Source organism: Phascolarctos cinereus, unplaced genomic scaffold, assembly GCF_003287225.1.
Source record: "Phascolarctos cinereus isolate Bilbo 61053 unplaced genomic scaffold, phaCin_HiC Scaffold_726;HRSCAF=1367, whole genome shotgun sequence".
Taxonomy (NCBI): domain Eukaryota; kingdom Metazoa; phylum Chordata; class Mammalia; order Diprotodontia; family Phascolarctidae; genus Phascolarctos; species Phascolarctos cinereus.
Window position 1 is genome coordinate 4807787 of NW_027556098.1, and position 20370 is coordinate 4828156.

The 20370-nt window shown below is 34.8% G+C and overlaps 1 protein-coding gene across 3 annotated transcripts in view; it reads left to right on the forward strand.

The window, feature by feature from the left end:
• Nucleotides 1-1478: 1478 nt before the first annotated feature.
• ASB11 (ankyrin repeat and SOCS box containing 11) overlaps nucleotides 1479-20370 on the forward strand; it is a 115786-nt gene continuing 96894 nt past the window's right edge. For 2 of the 3 annotated variants that reach the window (XM_078146098.1, XM_021007365.1), the window contains exons 1-2: nucleotides 1479-1675; nucleotides 15249-15328. In XM_078146098.1, coding sequence (XP_078002224.1) covers nucleotides 1495-1675; nucleotides 15249-15328 — 261 coding nt within the window. In that variant the 5' untranslated portion in view covers nucleotides 1479-1494. Of the gene's footprint in view, nucleotides 1676-2612; nucleotides 2746-15248; nucleotides 15329-20370 lie in introns of those variants that run through there. The other variant, XM_021007366.1, reaches the window with a different exon arrangement.

Below are 20370 nucleotides of genomic sequence, written 5' to 3' on the forward strand. Positions count from 1 at the left end.
TGTGATCTTCACCCTCTGGACACGGCGGTAAGAATGCCTGAAAAAAGCGCAACAGAAAGTTCTAGTGGCAGAAAAGAGTGCCCAGCTGGGTCTCACCATGCTGACAGCCAATCAAAGGACGATCCCCCTACCTATGCGGTAGGGGACACAAAGGCCTTTTTATTAGGTGATTTAGACGTGCTCCAAAGGCCCCTCGGTTCACCTCCATGTTGGGAGAACTTGGCTTGCCCAGACAAGCCCAGGTTACAGTACTTTCTGTAGAGTGTAGGGTGTGTGTGTGTGTGTACTCAAACATCTTCACGCTTTTTTGGCATGCACTTGAGTGATTTGCTTTGATTTCATGTTCAGTTGACATTCTAGTCAAACCTGCCTTTTGGGGTACTTATTTTTGAAAGCCTCCAGGCAAAGTGTAGCGTATATCACACCTAGGTATTAAATGGTAATTTCATTGCCAGAATAAAACTTAAATATCTAGATTCTGAACCAGTTTTCTCGGAAACTACTTATATTAAGTCCTGGGGGCTCTGGACTGATGATTTCTTTGGGCTAGGGAGCTCCCAATTTGAAAACGTCATCAATACAGATCAGCTTATTTTGGACTTACCAAAGGTGCTGAGCAATTTAGCCAGTTTGTGGCAGGGATGGAACAAGCTATAACCACCTTGTTATTCTTCCTCTCATGTAAGGTACTCTTAATTTTGACCAGAAGTATTATTTCACTGGGGGATAGAGGGAGCTCCTAATGAGGAAACTTCTACCAACACCAATCTGCAACTATTCTGCCACTTAAAGTCTTACAAAACTGCCTGGGTCACCCAGGGATTTACCAGGGATCATACAGGCAGTTTGAGCCAAAGGTAAGACTAACCCTAGGACTCCCTGACTCCAAAGATGATTCTTTATCTCCTATCCCAGGAAACCAGAAAGCCAGTGTGTAAATAAATACTTAGCTCATGTATCTGTTTAGAAAATACTGTTCTAGAACATAAAATAGTATGAAAGCAGTGAAAGGTCCTTATGTAGGACTTGGATAGGTAAGTCCATAGTTTCATTGAGAGAATGTCAAACTTCTCTCCATCCTGTGATCACCATTAAAAAACAAAAGATGGAGGAGAAGGAAGAAGGGCAAACTGTGTCAGAGCTCATGAAAAATTTCACCTCTAGATTCAAATAACTATCGGTATCTGACCTATTAGAAAACTAATTAAAATGGATTTTATGTAGGTATTTCTTGTTGGTTTGTTTTTCAAGGTGCTTTTAGATTGGGTTGCTAACTCATTAGAAGGCTCTTTGGTGCCTATAACATTGAACGTAGAGGGCTTTTTAATCACTGGCATTGTCATTTAGTGGCTGCATCACTGTCAGACTGGTGAGATGAGCTCTTAGTAATTGGAGCACCAGCAGTTAAAAGGTTTAAAATAGATGTCATACAATACCAATAATAACCCAGTGAAATGTTACAGACCTAGGAAGTTGTACCAAGCGTGAGCCAAAATGGAGGAGAGTTCAATGTTCCATGGTTTTAAAAACATTTATGTTACTATTTTTGCTCTGTTTTTTTTCTTTAAGCTCTTAATCAAAATTTTTTTGGCTCTCTTAACCCATTTCTATATCGTCAAAGGGAACAGAAAAGAGGCTGCTAGGATATCAGAAGAGATCTATGGAGGAGTCTCAGGTAAAATGTATCCATCTATTACTGTTTTTTAAAACACTTAAATCTTCTTTTTGAGTTTCAGTTCCTCTAGAATTTAGATTTTTGGTTACAATTTGGCCTTGGAATTCTGTGGTATTTAAAGAACACTTAACACTTTATTTAGCAAAATGGTATTGATGATCAAATGGATTCAACATGTGAAGCCTTTTCAGCCCTCCTTTTGCTTTATGGAATGGGGAAGTCCATTAGCAACTAGGCAGTGCAGCTTTAGGAAACCCTGTTTTTTTCCCAAAGAACTACTTCTGTGGGGATTTTCCATTGTTTATGTGCTAGATCTTGGCACTGTGTTATATGATTCAAAAAAGAGACTTGGCATCGGAACTTGATCAAAGCAGTTCATCTTTCTTGGACTTTTTGGTTTTTGTTTTTTCCCAGAGTACATTACATCTGGTTGAGTGTTACTGATTTGGATTTAAAATAGACTCGCTGTCATCATTGTCAGCAAAAGCTGTCATGAAGGCCATCCTGTAAGTGTATGACTGTGCTAGGCATTATGCAAAATTATAATAATGTACGTAGATTGGAAGACTGAAACTTGAACAAAATATTTTAAAATTGAAAAGAGAGTGTTTTTAATTTCTTTTGGTTAATTGTTCACTTCAGTTGCTTACTTGTAGGAGACTGCAAAATAGCTTACCAATTAGACATTCTTCAGTTGGCTTTAACTTGCAAAAAAAAATCTGGCAATTAAAGAGTTCAACATTCCATTAATGATCCTCTAAACACTTTTATTTTAATTCTTGCAGAGGTTCCAATATTACATCATATTTTATCTGCCAGTATCCATTTTCAAATTTGCAAGTAGAATACTCTTTCAAAACAAGCATGTGATCTGTCGTTGGCAATGCACTGGGCAAACACTAGAGACTATATTGGTCCCATACAAAGATATAAAACATCTAAGGATGCAGCTGTCGAAATGCTTAAATTAACTGAAGAAATTAAATAGAAACACGGAGTTCCAGAAGCAGTACCTAGAATGTGGAAAGTGATTTCCTTTGGAGATTATATATGTCATACCTTTCAGGGAGGTATGTTGCTTTGGCTAGCTTAGATATGTGTGCTTTATTGTTTTTCAAGTCAAGCTAGTCAAGCTTATCGTTAATTGTCATCATTTATTTTCAAGTCAAGCTTGTCAAGCCTATTGGTCAGTTTAAATCTGCTGGGCGGGCACTATATCTAATTCTGGGTTTTCTTTATAGTACCATTGTTGTTCAAGTTACGTGTAGACCACAGCAATATAAAAACCGCAAAATAGGTAGGTCACACTCATACGGAAATAGTTTAACAAAAATTCAGAACTAGCAATATTTTTATGTATTACAATTAATATGCATTACAATTAATCTGATTTCTAAATGAAGTTAACTCATTTTAATAGATATTAATAATGGATGTGAATTATTTAAGCATTAATATTTTTAGAACTTATCTAACCTTAATACAAATGATACATATATGGAGCTTATTTCTTTGAACTCAAAATTGTTTATATATCCATGTTTGTATCACAGGCTCCTAAGAATATGTGTGGTTAGCCTTCAGACACTTATTGGCTATGTGAGCTTGAGCAAATCAGTTCATGTCTCTGAGCCTTACTTCTCTCCACTACAAAATGAGAGTGTTACACTGCATGACTTCTAAAAGGAGCCATGCCACATTTTTGAAGAGTGATGTGACCATTTGATTAGAAAGATTAATTTGGTAGTAATGTGTAGGATGGATGTAGGTACTCCAACAAATTTACTATTATCAGTCTCCACTGAAGTTATACTTTTTAACAGCTAACAGCTGAAGTAGGAAAGCTTGGGTTGCATTTGGGAGCATGATAAGTAGACCAGTTTAGCTAGAATGTAGAGCACATGTATAAGAAGTTTGCAAACTGACCTAATCAAGTGAGTGTATAGGAAAAGGCAAGTAAGTATCTGTGGCTCAGCCCAAAGGAGCTTTCATCAGAGTCAAAAGGTACTTTCTTCTTTCCCCAGAGAGAACTGATTAGTGATTTCTAACTTTTTCTGTTCAGGCAGAATTGAGGAGATAATCCAACAGAGCTTATAGTGGTCCCACGACAGTAGTTTCTTTTGACTGTATGTGGCCTATTTCTCTAACTTTTTGAAACTGGAATATGGGGAAATTCTTCCATGAGAAATTTCACTCAAATTTAGCTATTATAAGCATAAAAATGTAAAAAAAACCTCTTTCAAATGGAATATGTGTGTATGTATGTATGTATGTATGTATGTATGTATGCATATTATATATGTGTTGTTGAGTTGTTTCAATTCAATTTCAAATGACCCAATTTGGAGTTTTCTTGGCAAAGATACCAGAGTGGTTTGTCATTTCTTTCTCCAGCTCATTTTACAGATGAGAAAACTGAGGCAAACAGGGTTGAGTGACTTGCCCAGGGTCACACAACTAGTAAGTGTCTGAGGCAAGATTTAAACTCAGATCTTCCTGCTTCAGTCAACACTCTATCCACTGTGCCACTTAGCTGCCCTCATATATACATACGTACATACATACATACATACATACATACATACACATACACATATATACTATGAAATCTATTTTTAAGTAATTTATAATATTTTTGTATTAGCTGTGATTTATATTCATCTCTTATGGAACAGAAATGTGATTTCTAGTAATGTATTTATTTTTACAAGTTCTATAGCAACAAAATAATTTATACAACATGTGGAGTTGTAATTGGATTTTACCCAACATGCCCAGGTTGACCTTCTTTTAAAAAAAATCTTTCCTTGGTCCTCCTATTGCTTCAAACCATTCATCTATTTCTTTACTCTTTCATAAACAAGCTCCTAGAAAAAGCTGCCTATACTTACTGCTTCTGTTTTTTCTTCTAATAAGTTTTTACCTCCTTGCAATCTGATTTTTGACATCATTACTCATCTGAAAATATCTTCCACAAGGCTACCAATGGCTTCCTTTTAAAAACAGATTTCATTGATTGTTTTTTGTTTTTACTTTGCCTAGATTTCCCCTTGTATGCTTTCTCTTGCTTGTATGTATGTATATCTGTATGTGTGTGTGTGTGTGTGTGTGTGTGTGTGTGTATGAAAATCACTTTTAAAAGGCATCCATAAAACATTAAAAAAATCTTAAGATTTTTCACGGACACTGGAACAACTATTTACGGTGGACTTTCAAATTAATAGGCAACAGCTGCTTTACTTCCTAAATATCTGGAACTTGAACATAAATATCCAAGATGAATTAATTGTGTTATTGAAATAAATCTGCTGACCAAGCACTGGGACATAAATTGTACTTTTAGAAAAATGTAGTTTGAGTTAAATTATTTTGAGTGCTATTCTACACACCTCATCAAGAGCAAGTAAACATGTTTGTAGAGTAAGCTTTCTCTTATTAAAATATGTTTGCAACACTGTAACACAAACCATCTGCCAAATACCTAAAAATAATTGACCCCAGAGGAAAATTAATTGTCGTTACTGCTTAAGAATTCATTTTGTAATCTGGAAAATTTAGTTAGATTTTGCCTTAAAGTAATGGGGGGGGGGAATTACTAACTTCCAAGAAACATTTTTTCTTAACGATATACAAATTAATTTTAGTTTTTAAAAGCATAATCTCTCAAAGGTGAGAGATTAGGTTTTGGTAATATGCATAGCAGAATACACAGGTCACGATATTCAGGGGGCCTAGGCCGTGGGGGATGGGTGCAACTCTAGTAAAACACTTCCTACACATTTCTGTGGACCAATGAAATGGCCTTTTGGAGGAGTGGACTATCTGTGTGTGTTGGGGCAGGGAGTCCTAGTGGTCAACATGGGTTGAGATTTTGCTGGGAAATGTGGAGGAAAGATAGATGAATTTTCCTCCTTGGTGGCAAAGCATAATAGATGAAGGGCTTCTTCTCTTCTTTTCTCTCTTCTCCCTTCCTTCTGTTTAGTTGGAGGTTAAAACAATTAAAAAAAACCCCTCTGTCCTAGTTTGCCATCCACCATGGCTGGTAATATTTTGTAAGTTTCATTCTCCCATAAACTATAAAATAGTGTACTAGAATGCTTATTTCCTTGAAAGTAGTTTGATTATTATTTTACATGAAGATACCAAAACATGTTTTGCCAATTTGGATGCAAATGTGAGTTCTGTTTTTAAGGAGATTAAAAAAATAATACTTGCTGTTCCTCGTGCACAATGTTCCATCTCTAATCTCAGTGCCCTTTCTTTGCACTATTAACCCTTCCTTGAATTAATTTTCCCCCTTTTATTTCTCTCTCTTGAAATTCCTACTTTCCTTCAAAGTACTTCTCAAGTTCACCTCCCAAAAGTGGCCTTTCTTGATATCCCCTGCTACTGGTTGCACCTGTTTCCTAAATTGTTTTGTTTTTACCTTGTACAGCATATACTTTATATTAACTTATATGTATATATTTATTTTCCCCCAAAAGAATGTAAGCTTTTTGTGAGGTCAGGGAGAGATGATTATTTTTGCCTTTGCATCCATAGCCGGTAGTGTGGTATTTAGTGAATGTCCAGTGGTTGATTATGTACAATATTCCCTTCACGGAGAGAAACTTTATTAATTTTGGAGTCAAGCAAATTAGTACTTTTAATAGATATAGAATGCAAATATAAGTTGCTCTTATAATCAAGAGTCATCTAATGGGAAATCAGTTTTCTAAATGGGACACTGTCTGGAAGTCCTGAGTTCAAATCCTGCTTAGTCTCTCTCTCATGGCAGATGAGAAAACTAAAGAAATCTTAGGCTATGTTAAGAATGTATTGTCCAGGAATAAGGAGTGAAAATCTCATTGTTAATTTTTTTCTTTAATAAAATTGCCATTTTTGCTGTCTTTTGATTAAGAGAATTCAAAATGTAAAATCCAACATCTGAGCTTGAGGAATAGACTCAAATCAATTAAACAAGCATTTTAACTTCATTGGTTTTGTGTGAAAAGTTTACATTGTTATAGAATGAAAATTATCCGTTTTATCTCCTTTGATCCTCTTTTTTCCCTTGTTTTGGTAATGGACTCTTCCCCTATCCATGACTATGAAAGTGATCTCTTTCCCTGCTACTCTAACTTGTATATGATTTTAGCTTTTATTTCTATGTCCATTTGGAACTTGTCATGGAATGTGGTGTGAGAAGTTTGTATAAAACTAATTTCTGCTAGTCTCCTTTCGATTCTTCATAGTAGTTTTTGTCAAATTGTGATAGTAATTTTGATACTTGCATGTACTACTATGTTGATTTGTATCTGGATCTTGTGTTCCTAATTTGTTCCATTGATCAACTTTTTTATTTTTTTAAACAATAGCCTAATAGTTTGATGATTACTGCTTTGTAGAATATATACTTTGAGACCTGGCGTTACTAAGCACCTTTCCTTCTCCCTCTTTTTCATTATTTCCTGTGAGATTCTTGATCCGTTGCTCCTCCTGATACAATTTTTCTAGATTTATAAAGTAACAATTTTGAAATTTTACTAGTAGGTCACTGAATAAGTAAATTAATTTAGGCATTATCATTTTATCATATTGGCTTAGCTTGACCTTGAGCAATTAACATCTTTCCAATTATTTAGATATACCTTTATTTCTATAAAGAGTACTTTAAAATTGTATCATATAGTTCCTGTGAGTACTTTAGTAGGTAGAATTCCACATATTTTTGTTATTCTATAGTTATTTTTAATGGAATTTCTCTTTTTTTCTCTTCCTGTTGAGTTTTGTTGGTAATATACAAAAAAAAAAAGAATAATGATTTAAGTGGGTTTATTTTAAATACTATTACTTTCCAGAAATTGTTGCAATAAAATTTTGATTGATTCACTGTTTCTCTAAGTAGAACATCATGTCAACTGTAGAGAGTGATAATTTTGTTTCCTCTTGACCCATGCTTAGTCCCTCAATTTCTATTTCTTGTCTTATTGTTATAATTAGTTTTTCTCAAATCATATACTATAGTAATGTTTGCAACAGACATTCTCACTCTGGTCCTGTTCTTATTAAAAAGGAATATAAGGTTTTTCCATTACATATAATATTCATTCAGATACTATTAATCATATTGATGAAAGGTCCCTTTATTCCTGTGACTTTTAATTTTTTTTAACAGAAATGGGTTTTACATTTTATCAAAGGATTTTTCTGCATCTTTTGTTATAATCATGTGTTTTTATTTTTTTGTTATTAACATGGTCTATTTTCGTGATTTTCCTAAGATTTTTCAATTTATTTTTTTTAATTTAATTTAATTTTTTATTTTTTGGCTAGGCAATGGGGTTAAGTGACTTGCCCAGGGTCACACAGCTAGTAAGTGTTATGTGTCTGAGACTGGATTTGAACTCAGGTCCTCCTGAATCTAGGGCCAGTGCTCTATCCACTGTGCCACGTAGCTGCCTGATTTTTCAATTTCTGATATAAATCCAACCTGGTCATTATCTTTAATTTTTTTTATTATGTTGCTGCAGTGTCTTTGCTAATAGTTTATGTTTATTATTGATATTGTTTGTAATTTTATTTCTTTTTTCTCTCCCTGTTTTAGGTATCTATATCAAATTTGTATCATAACTTCAATAGAATCATTTCTTTTTCAGCTTATGTAATATTGAAATTAATTATTCTTTTATTGTTGATAGAATTCACTTGTAAATCATTCTGGTCTGGGATCTTTGATTTGTTAAACTAGTTTTTAAAAAAAGAATTCCTATGTTATTTGTTAATTCAGAGTTTGGCTTTTTGGTTTTAGTATTTTTAATCTGTACTCTGATTTTCAGTATTTATCTTTTTGTGTTTAATTTTTACAATTACTTTTCTAGGTTTTTTTTTAGTTGCACATGCAATTCATTAATGTATTCTTTCTCTCCTGTGTTGACAGAAGTTTTTAGAGAAATAAACTTTCCCCTAAACATTGCTTTGACCATATGACAAAATTTTTGATATATTGCCACATTTGTTCTTATTTTCTTTGATAAAATTTCCTCTTCTTTTTAATGCCTTATTCTGTGGCCATCACTTCAGGATTAAATTATTTAGTCTCCATTTAATTTTGAATCTTTTTTCAGAGACCCTTTATTTGTTGTAACATTTATTATATTGTAGTCCCTAAAGAATATATTGAATAATTTAACTTTTCTGCATTTGGTTATGAGGTTTTTATGCTTTAGCACAAGGTTAATTTTTGTAGAAGTATCACATTAAGATGACAAACATGTACATTCCTTTCTGTTTCCATTAAGTCATCACCAGAAGTCTAGTACAGATAACTTTTCTAAAGTTCTATTTGGTTCCTTCCTTCTTTATCTTTTTGCTAGATTTGTCTAAGTTTGAAAGAAGTATTTTGAGGTTCCAAGTATTATAGTTTAACTTTCTATTTCTCCTGGTAATTCAATGAAACATTTCTTTAAGTACTTAGATGCTGTGCAATATGGTATGCATACCTTATGTTTTGATGTTATTTTATTGCCTCTGGTGCCTTCAAGCATAGTGTAATTTTCCTTATCATCTCTTTCAATCATATCTACTTTTACTCTTTGTCTGAGGTCAGGATTTCTACCTTTGCTTTTTTTTTTTAAGCTCTAAATCTATAAGTGTGTTTCTTGTAAACAACTGATTGCTGGATTCTCCTTTCTAATCCATTGTGTTATCTTCTTCCATTTTAAGGATGAGCTCTTGTTGACCTGCTTTCCAACTCACTTGTTTTTGATAAAATATACTTTACATTTTCTTTTATTTTTTTTCAGTCCTTTGATTTTGTTCGAGTATTTATTATTGTCTCAAAGAATCATTGAGTTATGTTTTGTCCTTCTGTTTTTCAGAGATCAAATACTTGAGTATGGTTTTCCACCTTCTGTTTGAAACTATTTTCTGTTCTTTAGTTGCCTGGTCTGAGAGCTATCAACCCCAGGCATTGCTTAATAAATGGATATGCTTGAAAGTGTGAACCTTTGTTTCCTTAATTATTTCCGATTTCACCCATCACAGCAGACAGCTTTAATTGTTCTATTTCTTGCGTAGAATTCCTGTTTTAGAGAGTAAAGACTGAGGAAAATATCTCGCTCTCTAACTTTTTGTTTACATGACCCAGAACCTCATGTAATATATCTTTAAAATATTTCCTAAAAATATTAAATTTTAATATCCTGGCCCCTGTATACTTTTTCAGGCTTATATCGCCTTATTGACCTATATAAACACATTCCTCCAGACAAACTAGTTTGTAAATACGGGGGTCACATCTTATGTGTATTCAGGAACTATATATTTATGGTTTTTTGTGTGTCTCCCAGTGATTTCTTTACAATTAGTGAATGCTAGTTTAGCATTTGTTGAAAGAAATAAAATGTTATTCAACTAGCTTTATCTCCCCACCCTACTACTGAAAGAACTGTAGTAAGACCAGTACACCAATACAGCCCTGTGATTTCATCAATGTGGCCCTGTGATTTCATCAATGTGAATGTTCCTTCCATCAATGCAGATCACACCCCCTGTGCTAGTCAAAGTTTCCTCATAAATATTCCATAAGAGGTCCACCCATGTGCTGGGGTCTTCCTCTTGTTCTCTTGATATCACATGCATACTGATTGTATTGGTCATGGACTCTTTCCCTATCCATGACTATGAAAGTTATCCATTGTCTTAACAGACTCATCTTATGTTTTTTCCCATTTATCTGATGAAATTTTTTCCAACTCTTGCCCTGTAGAATTCCTTATTTGAAATGTGGGTTTAGCCTGTTCTCCATTGTTTCAGAAGGAAATGAATCCTCAACTTCAATCCTTCAAAGACTGTTGAACTGTAGTATTTCATCACTGTCAGCCATATGATAATCACTGAAGAATATTGAGGTTAAAAAGATATGTCTCTGGGGGCATCTAGTTGGCACAGTGGATAGAGCACTGGCCCTGAAGTCAGAAGGACCTGAGTTCAAATACTGCCTCAGACCAAACACGTGATACTTACTAGCTGTGTGACCCTGGGCAAGTCACTTAACCCTAATTGCCTAAAAATAAAAATAAATAAATAAATAAGATATATCTCTGGTTCAGAGACAAGTTTGAGGTCATTAAAAGAACTACAATTTACCCATGGCAATTCATTCTATTTTCCTGTTGTTCAGTTCTAGTTTCAACTCATTGTTCATTTGCAGTGCCTGTATCAGATATTTTTATTGATAGACAAATTCTATCAATTGTCAGTCCAACTTCTTCATATGATCTTTATCCACTTAGTTTTCCCCTTGTGGTTTATTAGTTCTAAACTGTTAAATTATAGATCGAAGCTATGTTATCTAAGCCAAGAAATTAACATTTTTCTTTGGGAATATTTTTATTACTAGCCTAAAAACCTATTTGATTTTGTTTTTGTAATGTCTAGTGAGGAATCTATTCCTTCTAGCTCTAAAATTTTCTGATTTTTTTTGATTGAATGGTCATTATTTAGTGTTAGTTTTGGCTCTTATATAGTTTTAGTTATGGGGAAGGATAGACCATTAAAATACCACATTTTTACTATGGAAGAGAGTCTATTAAGTACAAGTAGCTGGTTACCTTCTAATGGAAAAAAAAAAACCCACTCTTCATATAGATTTAATTTCTGAGTGATTTTAAAAGTCAAGGCTATTCAAGGAATGGTGTAGGAATTCCAGTAGGAATCATGTGATCAAGATCAAAAGTATCTAGAGCTTCATAAAAGGAGCAATTGCTTTAAAAGTTGATACATTGAATTTGTGTGTGTGTGTGTGTGTGTGTGTGTGTGTGTGTGTATGTGTTTTACTTGTATTCTTCTGGGAGCCCTGTAATCTTTAAGTTGTATCTGTGTATCTTGTCTTTAAGATCATTGCTTGCATGGAGATCATGATTTTTAAGAAAATATTATTGCTTTTTGTTTCTCATTTTCTTTTTTTCTTTCTTTTTTTTTTTTTGATTAGGCATTGGGGTTAAGTGACTTGCCCAGGGTCACACAGCTAGTGTTATATGTCTGAGACCAGATTTGAATCAGGTCCTCCTGAATCCAGGGCTGGTGCTTTATCCACTGTGCCACCTACCTGCCCCCTTGTTTCTCTTTTTCAAGATTGTCCTTCACTTCCACATATTTACATCCTGAATCTCTCTGTTTTGTTGGTGAGGCTCATAAGCCTAGATTCAAGTTTTTTCTATTTTGCCAGTTAATTCTACTTTCAAAATACTTATTTCTCTTTTAAACTATTTAGGCACATCCTATAGTGGTTCCCTGCTGTCTTTAGAATTCTCAGGATCCTCTGATTCTTCAGGTGTTGTTTTATTTTCTTTTGTCTTGCAATACATATGTATGTATGTATGTATGTATGTATGTATGTATGTATGCATGTATTCTCATGCCTGATCTGGACACCACATTTCTTTTTGCCATTGGTATATTCCTTGTAGGTTTATCTGCTTATGCTTAAGGTATTTGATTCAGTTTTCTTCTTCCTGAGATCTTTGGTAATTTCAGTCTCCCCCCACCCCTTATTTTACCCTGTTGCTTACTTTCTGACTCCTTCCCCTTTGATGGCAGTTTCCTTAGGGACTGGATCTCAAAGGTGTCTCACTCTCCTCCTACTTTGGGTCATTCACGGTTCACCAGCCTAAATCTATGCCCATAGTTACTTCTTGGGGGGAAGAACTATCCCCAGGTAGATGCTAGGCTCTTTTCGTCAGGTGAGTGGTGTTCCACTGCCCCACATCCCTGTGTGTCTTACCCCTATTACCTTTGTTCTTCTCTTCTCTGCTAAACTCTGTAATAGCACTGAGTACTACTGCTTCTTATTGTTATACGACTCCTTGTTATCACAGCCTAATCAAATTTCTGCCATTTGGATCTCTGCAGTACTGGGAGAAGGGAGAAGAGACAAGGTTGGGGTTAAGGTGTAGAGTTGAGTTCTGTTGGAAGAGAGTGGGCCATCTTGTGGGTGCTGAGTGTGTCAGATTATTGACTTTCTCTGGTGTTAGTTCATTGAATTTTTACCTTGTTTGGGTTCTTAGTGTCCTAGACCATGAAGACAGCTGAAATCGTTTTGTCATTCATACATAATTCCTATTTTGGAGACATTCCAGAGGTTGTAAGGACCAGGAAAAATATCTAGTCCTTCATCTTGTTGTTCACATGACCCAGAAGTCCAGACCTCTGATTTTGTTTCTGTGAAGAACCTCCAGTGAAGAATTTCTAATACTCAACAGGTCAATAAGTATTTACTAAACACTATATGTCAGGTTCAGTACTAAGCTCTGGGGATACAAAAAAGGGTAAAATCTCCACCCCTTCCCTCAAAGAGCTCCCCTTCTAATGAAGAATTCATTTACCCATGGAAGATTGGCATCTTCTCTACAATTTTTACTCTTAGAAATTTGCTTATGGCTCTGTGAGTTTTAAGTGACTTAACTAGCATTCTGAGAGTTTTAAGTGACTTGCGGTGAGTCACACAAGACATGTCTGAGGAAGGATATGAAGTTAGGTCTTGCTGAATCCACGGCCATTTCTCTATTCTGTATACACTACTGCTTGTCCAAATGCTAACAGTATTTACTTCAAAATCAAGTCCTTAGATCATGGGATTATATCAAAGAGACTTTAGTTATTATTTTGCCTAACCCATCATTTTGCAGGTAAGGAAAAACCTCAGAAAAGCTAAATAATTTTGCCAATATGACATGAGTAACAGGTGATAGAAATTGGATTCGAATCTAGGTCCTTTGATTACAAATTCAATGCTCCTTTCACAAACAGAACTACATTTTCCTGTGTGACATTAATTGCTAAGTGAAACAGAGATGTTGGCTTCTCATCTGTCTATTGAAACAGGCCAGCTTGTTTTCTGAGAGAGAATTAGGCAGAGCAAACATTAGTGAGACTGACTCTTACAGCGATTAGACACGTAAGGCTGGTACACTAGCTTTTCATAACAACAGCAGCCATCTGCCATGTTGCAATCACATTACTAAAATGTGGTAAGATTAGACCCAAGAGAAAATAAAAAAGTAAACATCAAATAATGCAAAGGCTGGACACTATTAGTGGAAACAAGCAGTTTCTTTGTATGTTGGAGGCATCCTTTATTGAAATGAGATTAAACAGAGTATTAGGAAGCTTCCAATGTGAATTTTACAGTGTTCTTGCCTTTCAGAAACATAGAGAATAAACTGTCATAGGTGTACGCATTTGTTCTTTCTAGTGCCTTTTTCTGAAGAATGATAACCATAATTTCATATATACAATTTCATATGAGCCTTACAACTTTAAGAATTTAAGTACTTTCTAAATTACTATTCCCCTTTTATAGATGAGGAAACAGAGGTTCTAAATTTTGCTAAATGTAACATAGTTGATAAGTGTCTGAGGAAGTATTTGAATCCTAGAATCTGCGCACTCAGAATCTAAACATTCTAGTATCTCATGCTTTGGCAAATGTGAGACAACATTTATCAGTTAATAACAATTTCCATTTGTAAATTTATCAAACGTTTATCAAATAATAAATGTTAGATGATAGGTAAGATGATATATGTGTGTATGTGTGTATGTGTATAATAGTTGATATATAATACATATCATATTTACAGAGATTTAACATAATGATCTCATTTGAACCTCACCACACCCCTATAAATTATATGCTAATTTACCCATTTCACATATAAGGAAGTGAGGCTGAAAGATGTTCAATGACTTGTCCAGGGTTATACAATCAGTAAATATCTGAGGCAGAATTTGGCCCTATGACTTTCTGACTTTCCATCTAATACTCTAGTTAGTCCTGTATATGATATGGTAGGCACTCAAATATTTGACTCACTGATTGAAGCCATGTGGGGGTAACAGTATATTTTTGTAACTTTTCTGCTGGGAATCTTATTTATCTGTATTTTGTACCTAGATAAAGTGGAGCACAATGAAGTCACATAGGGAAAAGACTGAGTTAAAACAATTCTAGTCACTTTCCTTCCTCAGCATTGTAAAAATAGTGAAGATTTTCCTTCTGTATTTGATGATAACTATAGAGTCTCCGGAGTGACTGAACCCACATCTCTTAGCCAAATATCTTTAGTCCAAGTGAAACAGATAGTTATACTAGGCAATAGAAACCAAAATAAGTTTGCTGGTTGAATTTTTTGGTAGGTAGAAGAAAGCATGGAGCAGCAAGAAAGATAAGTGCAGAATACAGTGTGTATGTGAATTGTTCCCTACGTAAGCCATATTTGGAGCTGTGTTCAAGTACTAGACATAGTATAATGATGATACAATCAAAGTTTACTTTCCCTTGAAGTTCCCTCCCAAAAAATGTGATAAGGATGATAAAATGCAACTTTGAAAGGGACCAACTGATTCTATGCAGTAGCATGCCCACCTTGAATGAGCTACTGGTAATTTTCCAGTAGGGTTCCGTTTTTAGAATAAACTGTAGAGTGGGCACCTTTGTATTCTGCCCTCCCAAACATCCTCTTCTGTCAAGTTGGCAGGGTGAATAATTCATAGGAGCATTATTTTATTTGTTTTTAATTTTGTATTTCAGAATCATGGGCTGATCGATCTCTACTTCATGAAGCTGCATCTCAAGGACGTCTCCTTGCTCTCAAAACTTTAATTGCACAAGTAAGTAACTGGAGGATTATCTCAAAAGCATTTTTGGTGCTTATATTGAAATGAATCCTTGCCCTTCATGATCTTTGGTAATGTCACATGGACCAGCATTTCCCAAATTATATTCTGAGGTATTCTGAACTATATGAATAGTCTATGAAAAATATGTATGCCAGTGACTGATACTTTTCCCTCTAAGCATTAAATATGAAATTATGTATTTACAAAGCACATATTACATATGATAATTTCAAAAACAAAAATAGACATAATGTCCTCTATTTCCTAACATAATTTCCTTGACCTTTCTCCTCTTTATCCCGTGGATATTTTAATACATTTGGACTAATGACTCATTATTAAAGAAAGGCCTACTATGTGCCAGATACTGTATTAAGTATTGGGAATGAAGACAAAAGTGAGGCAGTTTGTGACCTCAAGGAATTAATGTTCTAACATGAACATACATAAGTACATTTCAAACACTCATAAATATACATATAAAGGAGATACAGGTTAGCCATGGCTAGAGGTTGGGGGAGACCTGGAAAGGCCTCATGTAGAAGGTGATGATTAAGCTGAGTCCTGAGGGCAATCTGAGATGCTAAGAGGCAGAGGTGAGCAGAGAGAACATTCCAGGCATGGAATACAGCCAGTGCAAAGGTGCAGAAATGGGGGGTGGAGTACTGTGTGTGAAAAATGGAAAGAAATATAATTGGAACCTAGAGTGCATGTAAATAAGTAATGTGTAATAAGACTGGAAAGACAGGTTGGGATTAGTTTGTGAAAAAGCTTTAAATGCCAATAGAGGAACTTATATTTAATCCTAGAGATAATAGGTAGCCACTAGAGTTTATTCAGTAGGGAGGTGATATGATCAGATCTGTGCTTAGGGAAAATCACTGCATCAGCTATGATGGATAGATAGGATAAATCAGAGTGCAAAAAATCTCGAAGCAGCAAGACAAATTAGATGGTATTGCTATAGTCCTGATGAGACGTCATGAAAGCCTGAACTGTGATGGTGGTCGTGTGAAAGGGACAGATGTGGGAGATCGAGAGATAGAAATAACAAGATTTTGTATTTGATTGGCTATATAGAGTGCATGAGAATGAGATAGAAATAACACAGTTTTGTACTTGATTGGCTATATAGAGTGCATGAGAATCAGTAATAGAGAATGACACCGTGATTGAGAACATGTGTCACTAGTGATGCTGGTACCCTCAACAGAAATAGGGGATTTTGAAAGAGGAGTGGGAAGAATGTTATGAGTTTTGCTTTGAAAATATTGAATTTGGGATATCTCTGAGACCCTCAGTTAAAAGTCAAATAAAATGTTGGTTATGTAGGAGAGATTCTAGGGCTAAATATATGAATCTTGGGAGTCATGGGCCCCAGTTGAACCCATGAGAACTAATTAGGTAACCAGTGAGAAAAGGTAGAGAAAAAGAGTTAAAGACCAAGGAAAGAGCCTTAAGCTATGGTTAAGGCAAATGATATGGATGATGATTTAGCAAAGCAGACCTAGAAGGAACAGTCAGATGGATAGGAGAAATAAGACAACAGTGTCACCAGAAAGGAAGAGTATCCAGAAAGAAAGGGTGTCACTGTCAAAAGCTGAGAGGTCAAGGATGAAGACTGAGAAAAGATTGTTAGGTTTGTCAGTTAAGAGATCATTGGTAACTTTGGAGAGAGAATTTTAGTTGAGGTTGGAAGCCGTACTATAGAGCATTTGGAAGACAGGGAGAGGAGGAAAAAAGAGGAAACAAGTGTAATCAGCTTTTTCAAGGAATTTGGCTGAGAAAAAGATATAAAAAGATATAGAGCTATTGGGAATGTTAGGATCCAGTAAGGATTTTTTAAGAGTAAGAGAGACTGTCTCATGTTTGTAGGCAGCAGGGAAGGAACCAGTAGATAGGAGAATTATTGAAGATTACAAAGAGAGAATGGATTATAGTGAGAATAATCTTCTGGAGAAAATCATGATAACCTTAGTTGTTATATATTAGTTATCATAAAGTTTCCTCTAGAGAATGTTGGTATTTAAAATTAGGGAATGTTGTTTACTTACTTTCCACCCCTGAATATCTTCAGTTGCCATCGTATATAGCAGGCTGGAGTACTATATTTAAACAAAACAACCCTTATCTCTTTACTTCCTCTTTGACATTCATAGTAAATAGATTAGATTGGAAAATACTATCTTAGATAATTTCTTCTCCTCTATTCTTCTCCTTTCTTCTCCCCTACTAATATCAAAATACTTTATCATCTTCTGCTTTTCCCTCCTTTTCTGCCTCCCTTCCTTCTTACCTTCCTTCCTTACCTACTCATCTATATTTTTTGTATTTTCTGAACTGTGCTAAGTACATGTGCACATACATGTACATGTGTTTGTATGCTAAGTACATGTGTGCATGTATGTTGTACGTGCATGTGTAGGAGTGTGCATATGTGTATTGGTGGTGGACCATACAAATATGGTTCCTTCCTCCATAAGTTTATAATTTAGTTGTGTTGATTAGATATGTATACTTATAAATGTTTTTTATCTCCAAATTAGAATATGATCAATGCTTGAACGCTCTTCTCAGATCATCCTGTGTTCCTGCAACTTTTTTTCTGGTTAATTGACTTTCTCAGTTCTTGGGCTTTTGAGGTCATCCTTTTCCATACAACTTTTCTCTTTTTCTCCATTGCTATTTTCACATTCCACTCTATCTACGAAATTTTTTCTAGCAAATAACAAGAGGCCTTAGGCATCCACTAACCTTTCACTTTACTCTCCCTGTTCTTCAGCACTTTCCTACCTTGGATGTCTGCCCTTCTGCAGTGGCAATGGAATGAAGATACTTTGATCCAAGTATTTAAATTTATTCCTAGTAACCAGAGGAAAGGCTTCAGTATCTAAATAGCAGAGGCAAACATGTGGCCATTTGCTCACATAACCTAGAAGCACTGGTCGTAATAGAATGTCCTAGTTTGCCTAAATAGCCGCAAAATATTAAGGAAAAGGTTAATTAATATATTCATTAATATAGTAATAATTTATTATATTTAATATTAATATAATTTTAAAATATATCAATAATAAAATGTTAAGGAAAAATTAAGCCAGTAAGTATGGGACCTTTAGAGAAGCGGCAACTAGATCATTATTACTATTGAATACTCACTGAGGGTTTACAATGTGCTAAACATGGTACAATGTATGTGCACAACAAAGCCTTTGTTTAGGTGGGATTTTTCAGATCTTCTAAAATCCTACCTTTTCGATACGCTCTGCTAACTAAGAAAGAAGTGAATTTATTTCAACAAATATTTATTGAGTACCTATTATGTGCAAGGCATTGTGGGTGATACAAAGAAAAATAAATAAGATGGATAGAATATAGACTTCGTAAAGGTAGGTCCTGTTGCCTGTAACATTAATAAATGCCTATTGAATTGAAATGGATTTAAGAAATGAAAAACTTTAGAATAATGTCTGGCATACAGTAGGTGCTTAATAAATTCTCATTGATTTGACTCAACTCCCTGTCTTACAGAAGTAGTGTAGTATATAATAAATCTTTACAGTGTAGTAAATACTAAATCTTACCAATAGGGTTAGAATGAAGGTTGATTTAGCATGGAGTGATGAGCAGAAGGTTAAAGCTTCCTTTAGGTATGCTCCAAGTTTCCTCTAGAGCATATTGGTATTTAAAATCAGGGAATGTTGTTTACTTACTCTCCACCCCTGAATGTCTTCAGTTGCCATCATATATAGCAGGCTGGAGTGCTACATTTAAACAAAACAACCCTTGTCTCATTTACCTCCTCTTTGACATTCATAGTGCATTAAAATTAAGCATAGAGGCAGCTGTGTGAGAGAGTGGATAGACTGGCGGGCCTGGAGTCAGAAAGACTCATCTTCCTGAGTTCAGATCTGCCCTCAAACACTTATTAGCTGTGTGACCCTGGGCAAATCACTTAACCCTATTTGCCTCAGTTTCCTTATCTGTAAAACGAGGTGGAAAAGAAAATAGCAAATCACTCTTGTATCTTTGCTAAGAAAAACCCAAATGGGGTCAGGAGGAGTGGACCCAACTGAAAGACTCAGCAACAAAAATTAAACGTGTTACTTTGCCAAAATTAAGACTTTTCAAGAGCCTTGTTTGTAAGTCAACATTTACTGTGAAGCATTATATTTTACTTACTCCTTAAAAGCTCAAGATCTGCAACCCAAGGCCTAGCTGTTACAGAAAGACAAGTTGACATTTAGGTAGTCCTTACTCTTTGCCAAAGGTTTAATAAATATATGAATGATTGTAGCCAGAATAAATTGTGCTTGATTTAGAATTTAAATGTGTACTGAAGAGATGATTTATTATATATACCCTTTTATTATTCTATATCTCTCTTGTCTCACTAGTGATGGCATCATTTTAATCAATAAAATAAGCAGCAAATATTTATGAAATATTTACTGTGTGCCAAGTACTGTGCTAAACATTATGTACTAAATTTTGGTTTTTATGTTGCTTTCATTTCTTCCTCTTGTATGTGAACTGTTTTGTCCCTGAAAGGGAATTACCAATAAAGAATATTTTCAATAAAGCCTTCATTAAATACATATTTTTTTCAATGATTCTCTCCTCCTTTACTGCACTTGCTTACCCTTTACTATTTTGATGAATGACTGAGGGAGACTGCTGAAAGTCAAATTCAGTTTATCCACAACATTGTTTCCTTTGTCCCAAATCTCCCCTCTTTTTCCTTTCTGTTTTCTTCCTTACAAAATCAGAATATGATCAGATTGGCAACATTATCAATAGCTTCCATTATTAATTTTTGGTCTATTTAATAGTCAGAAGCCACAGTGTTGTGGAAGGAGCACTAGAGTGAGATCACAAATATTTGTAATTGAAAGATACTAGATTAGTCTCTTGATTTTATAGATGAAGAAACTAAACCTTATAAAGCCTGTGTTTTGCCTTGCATCACACAATGAATCCTTGGATTTTTGTGTGACATGATACAAAACACAACCTTTCTGGGCCTTGGTTTT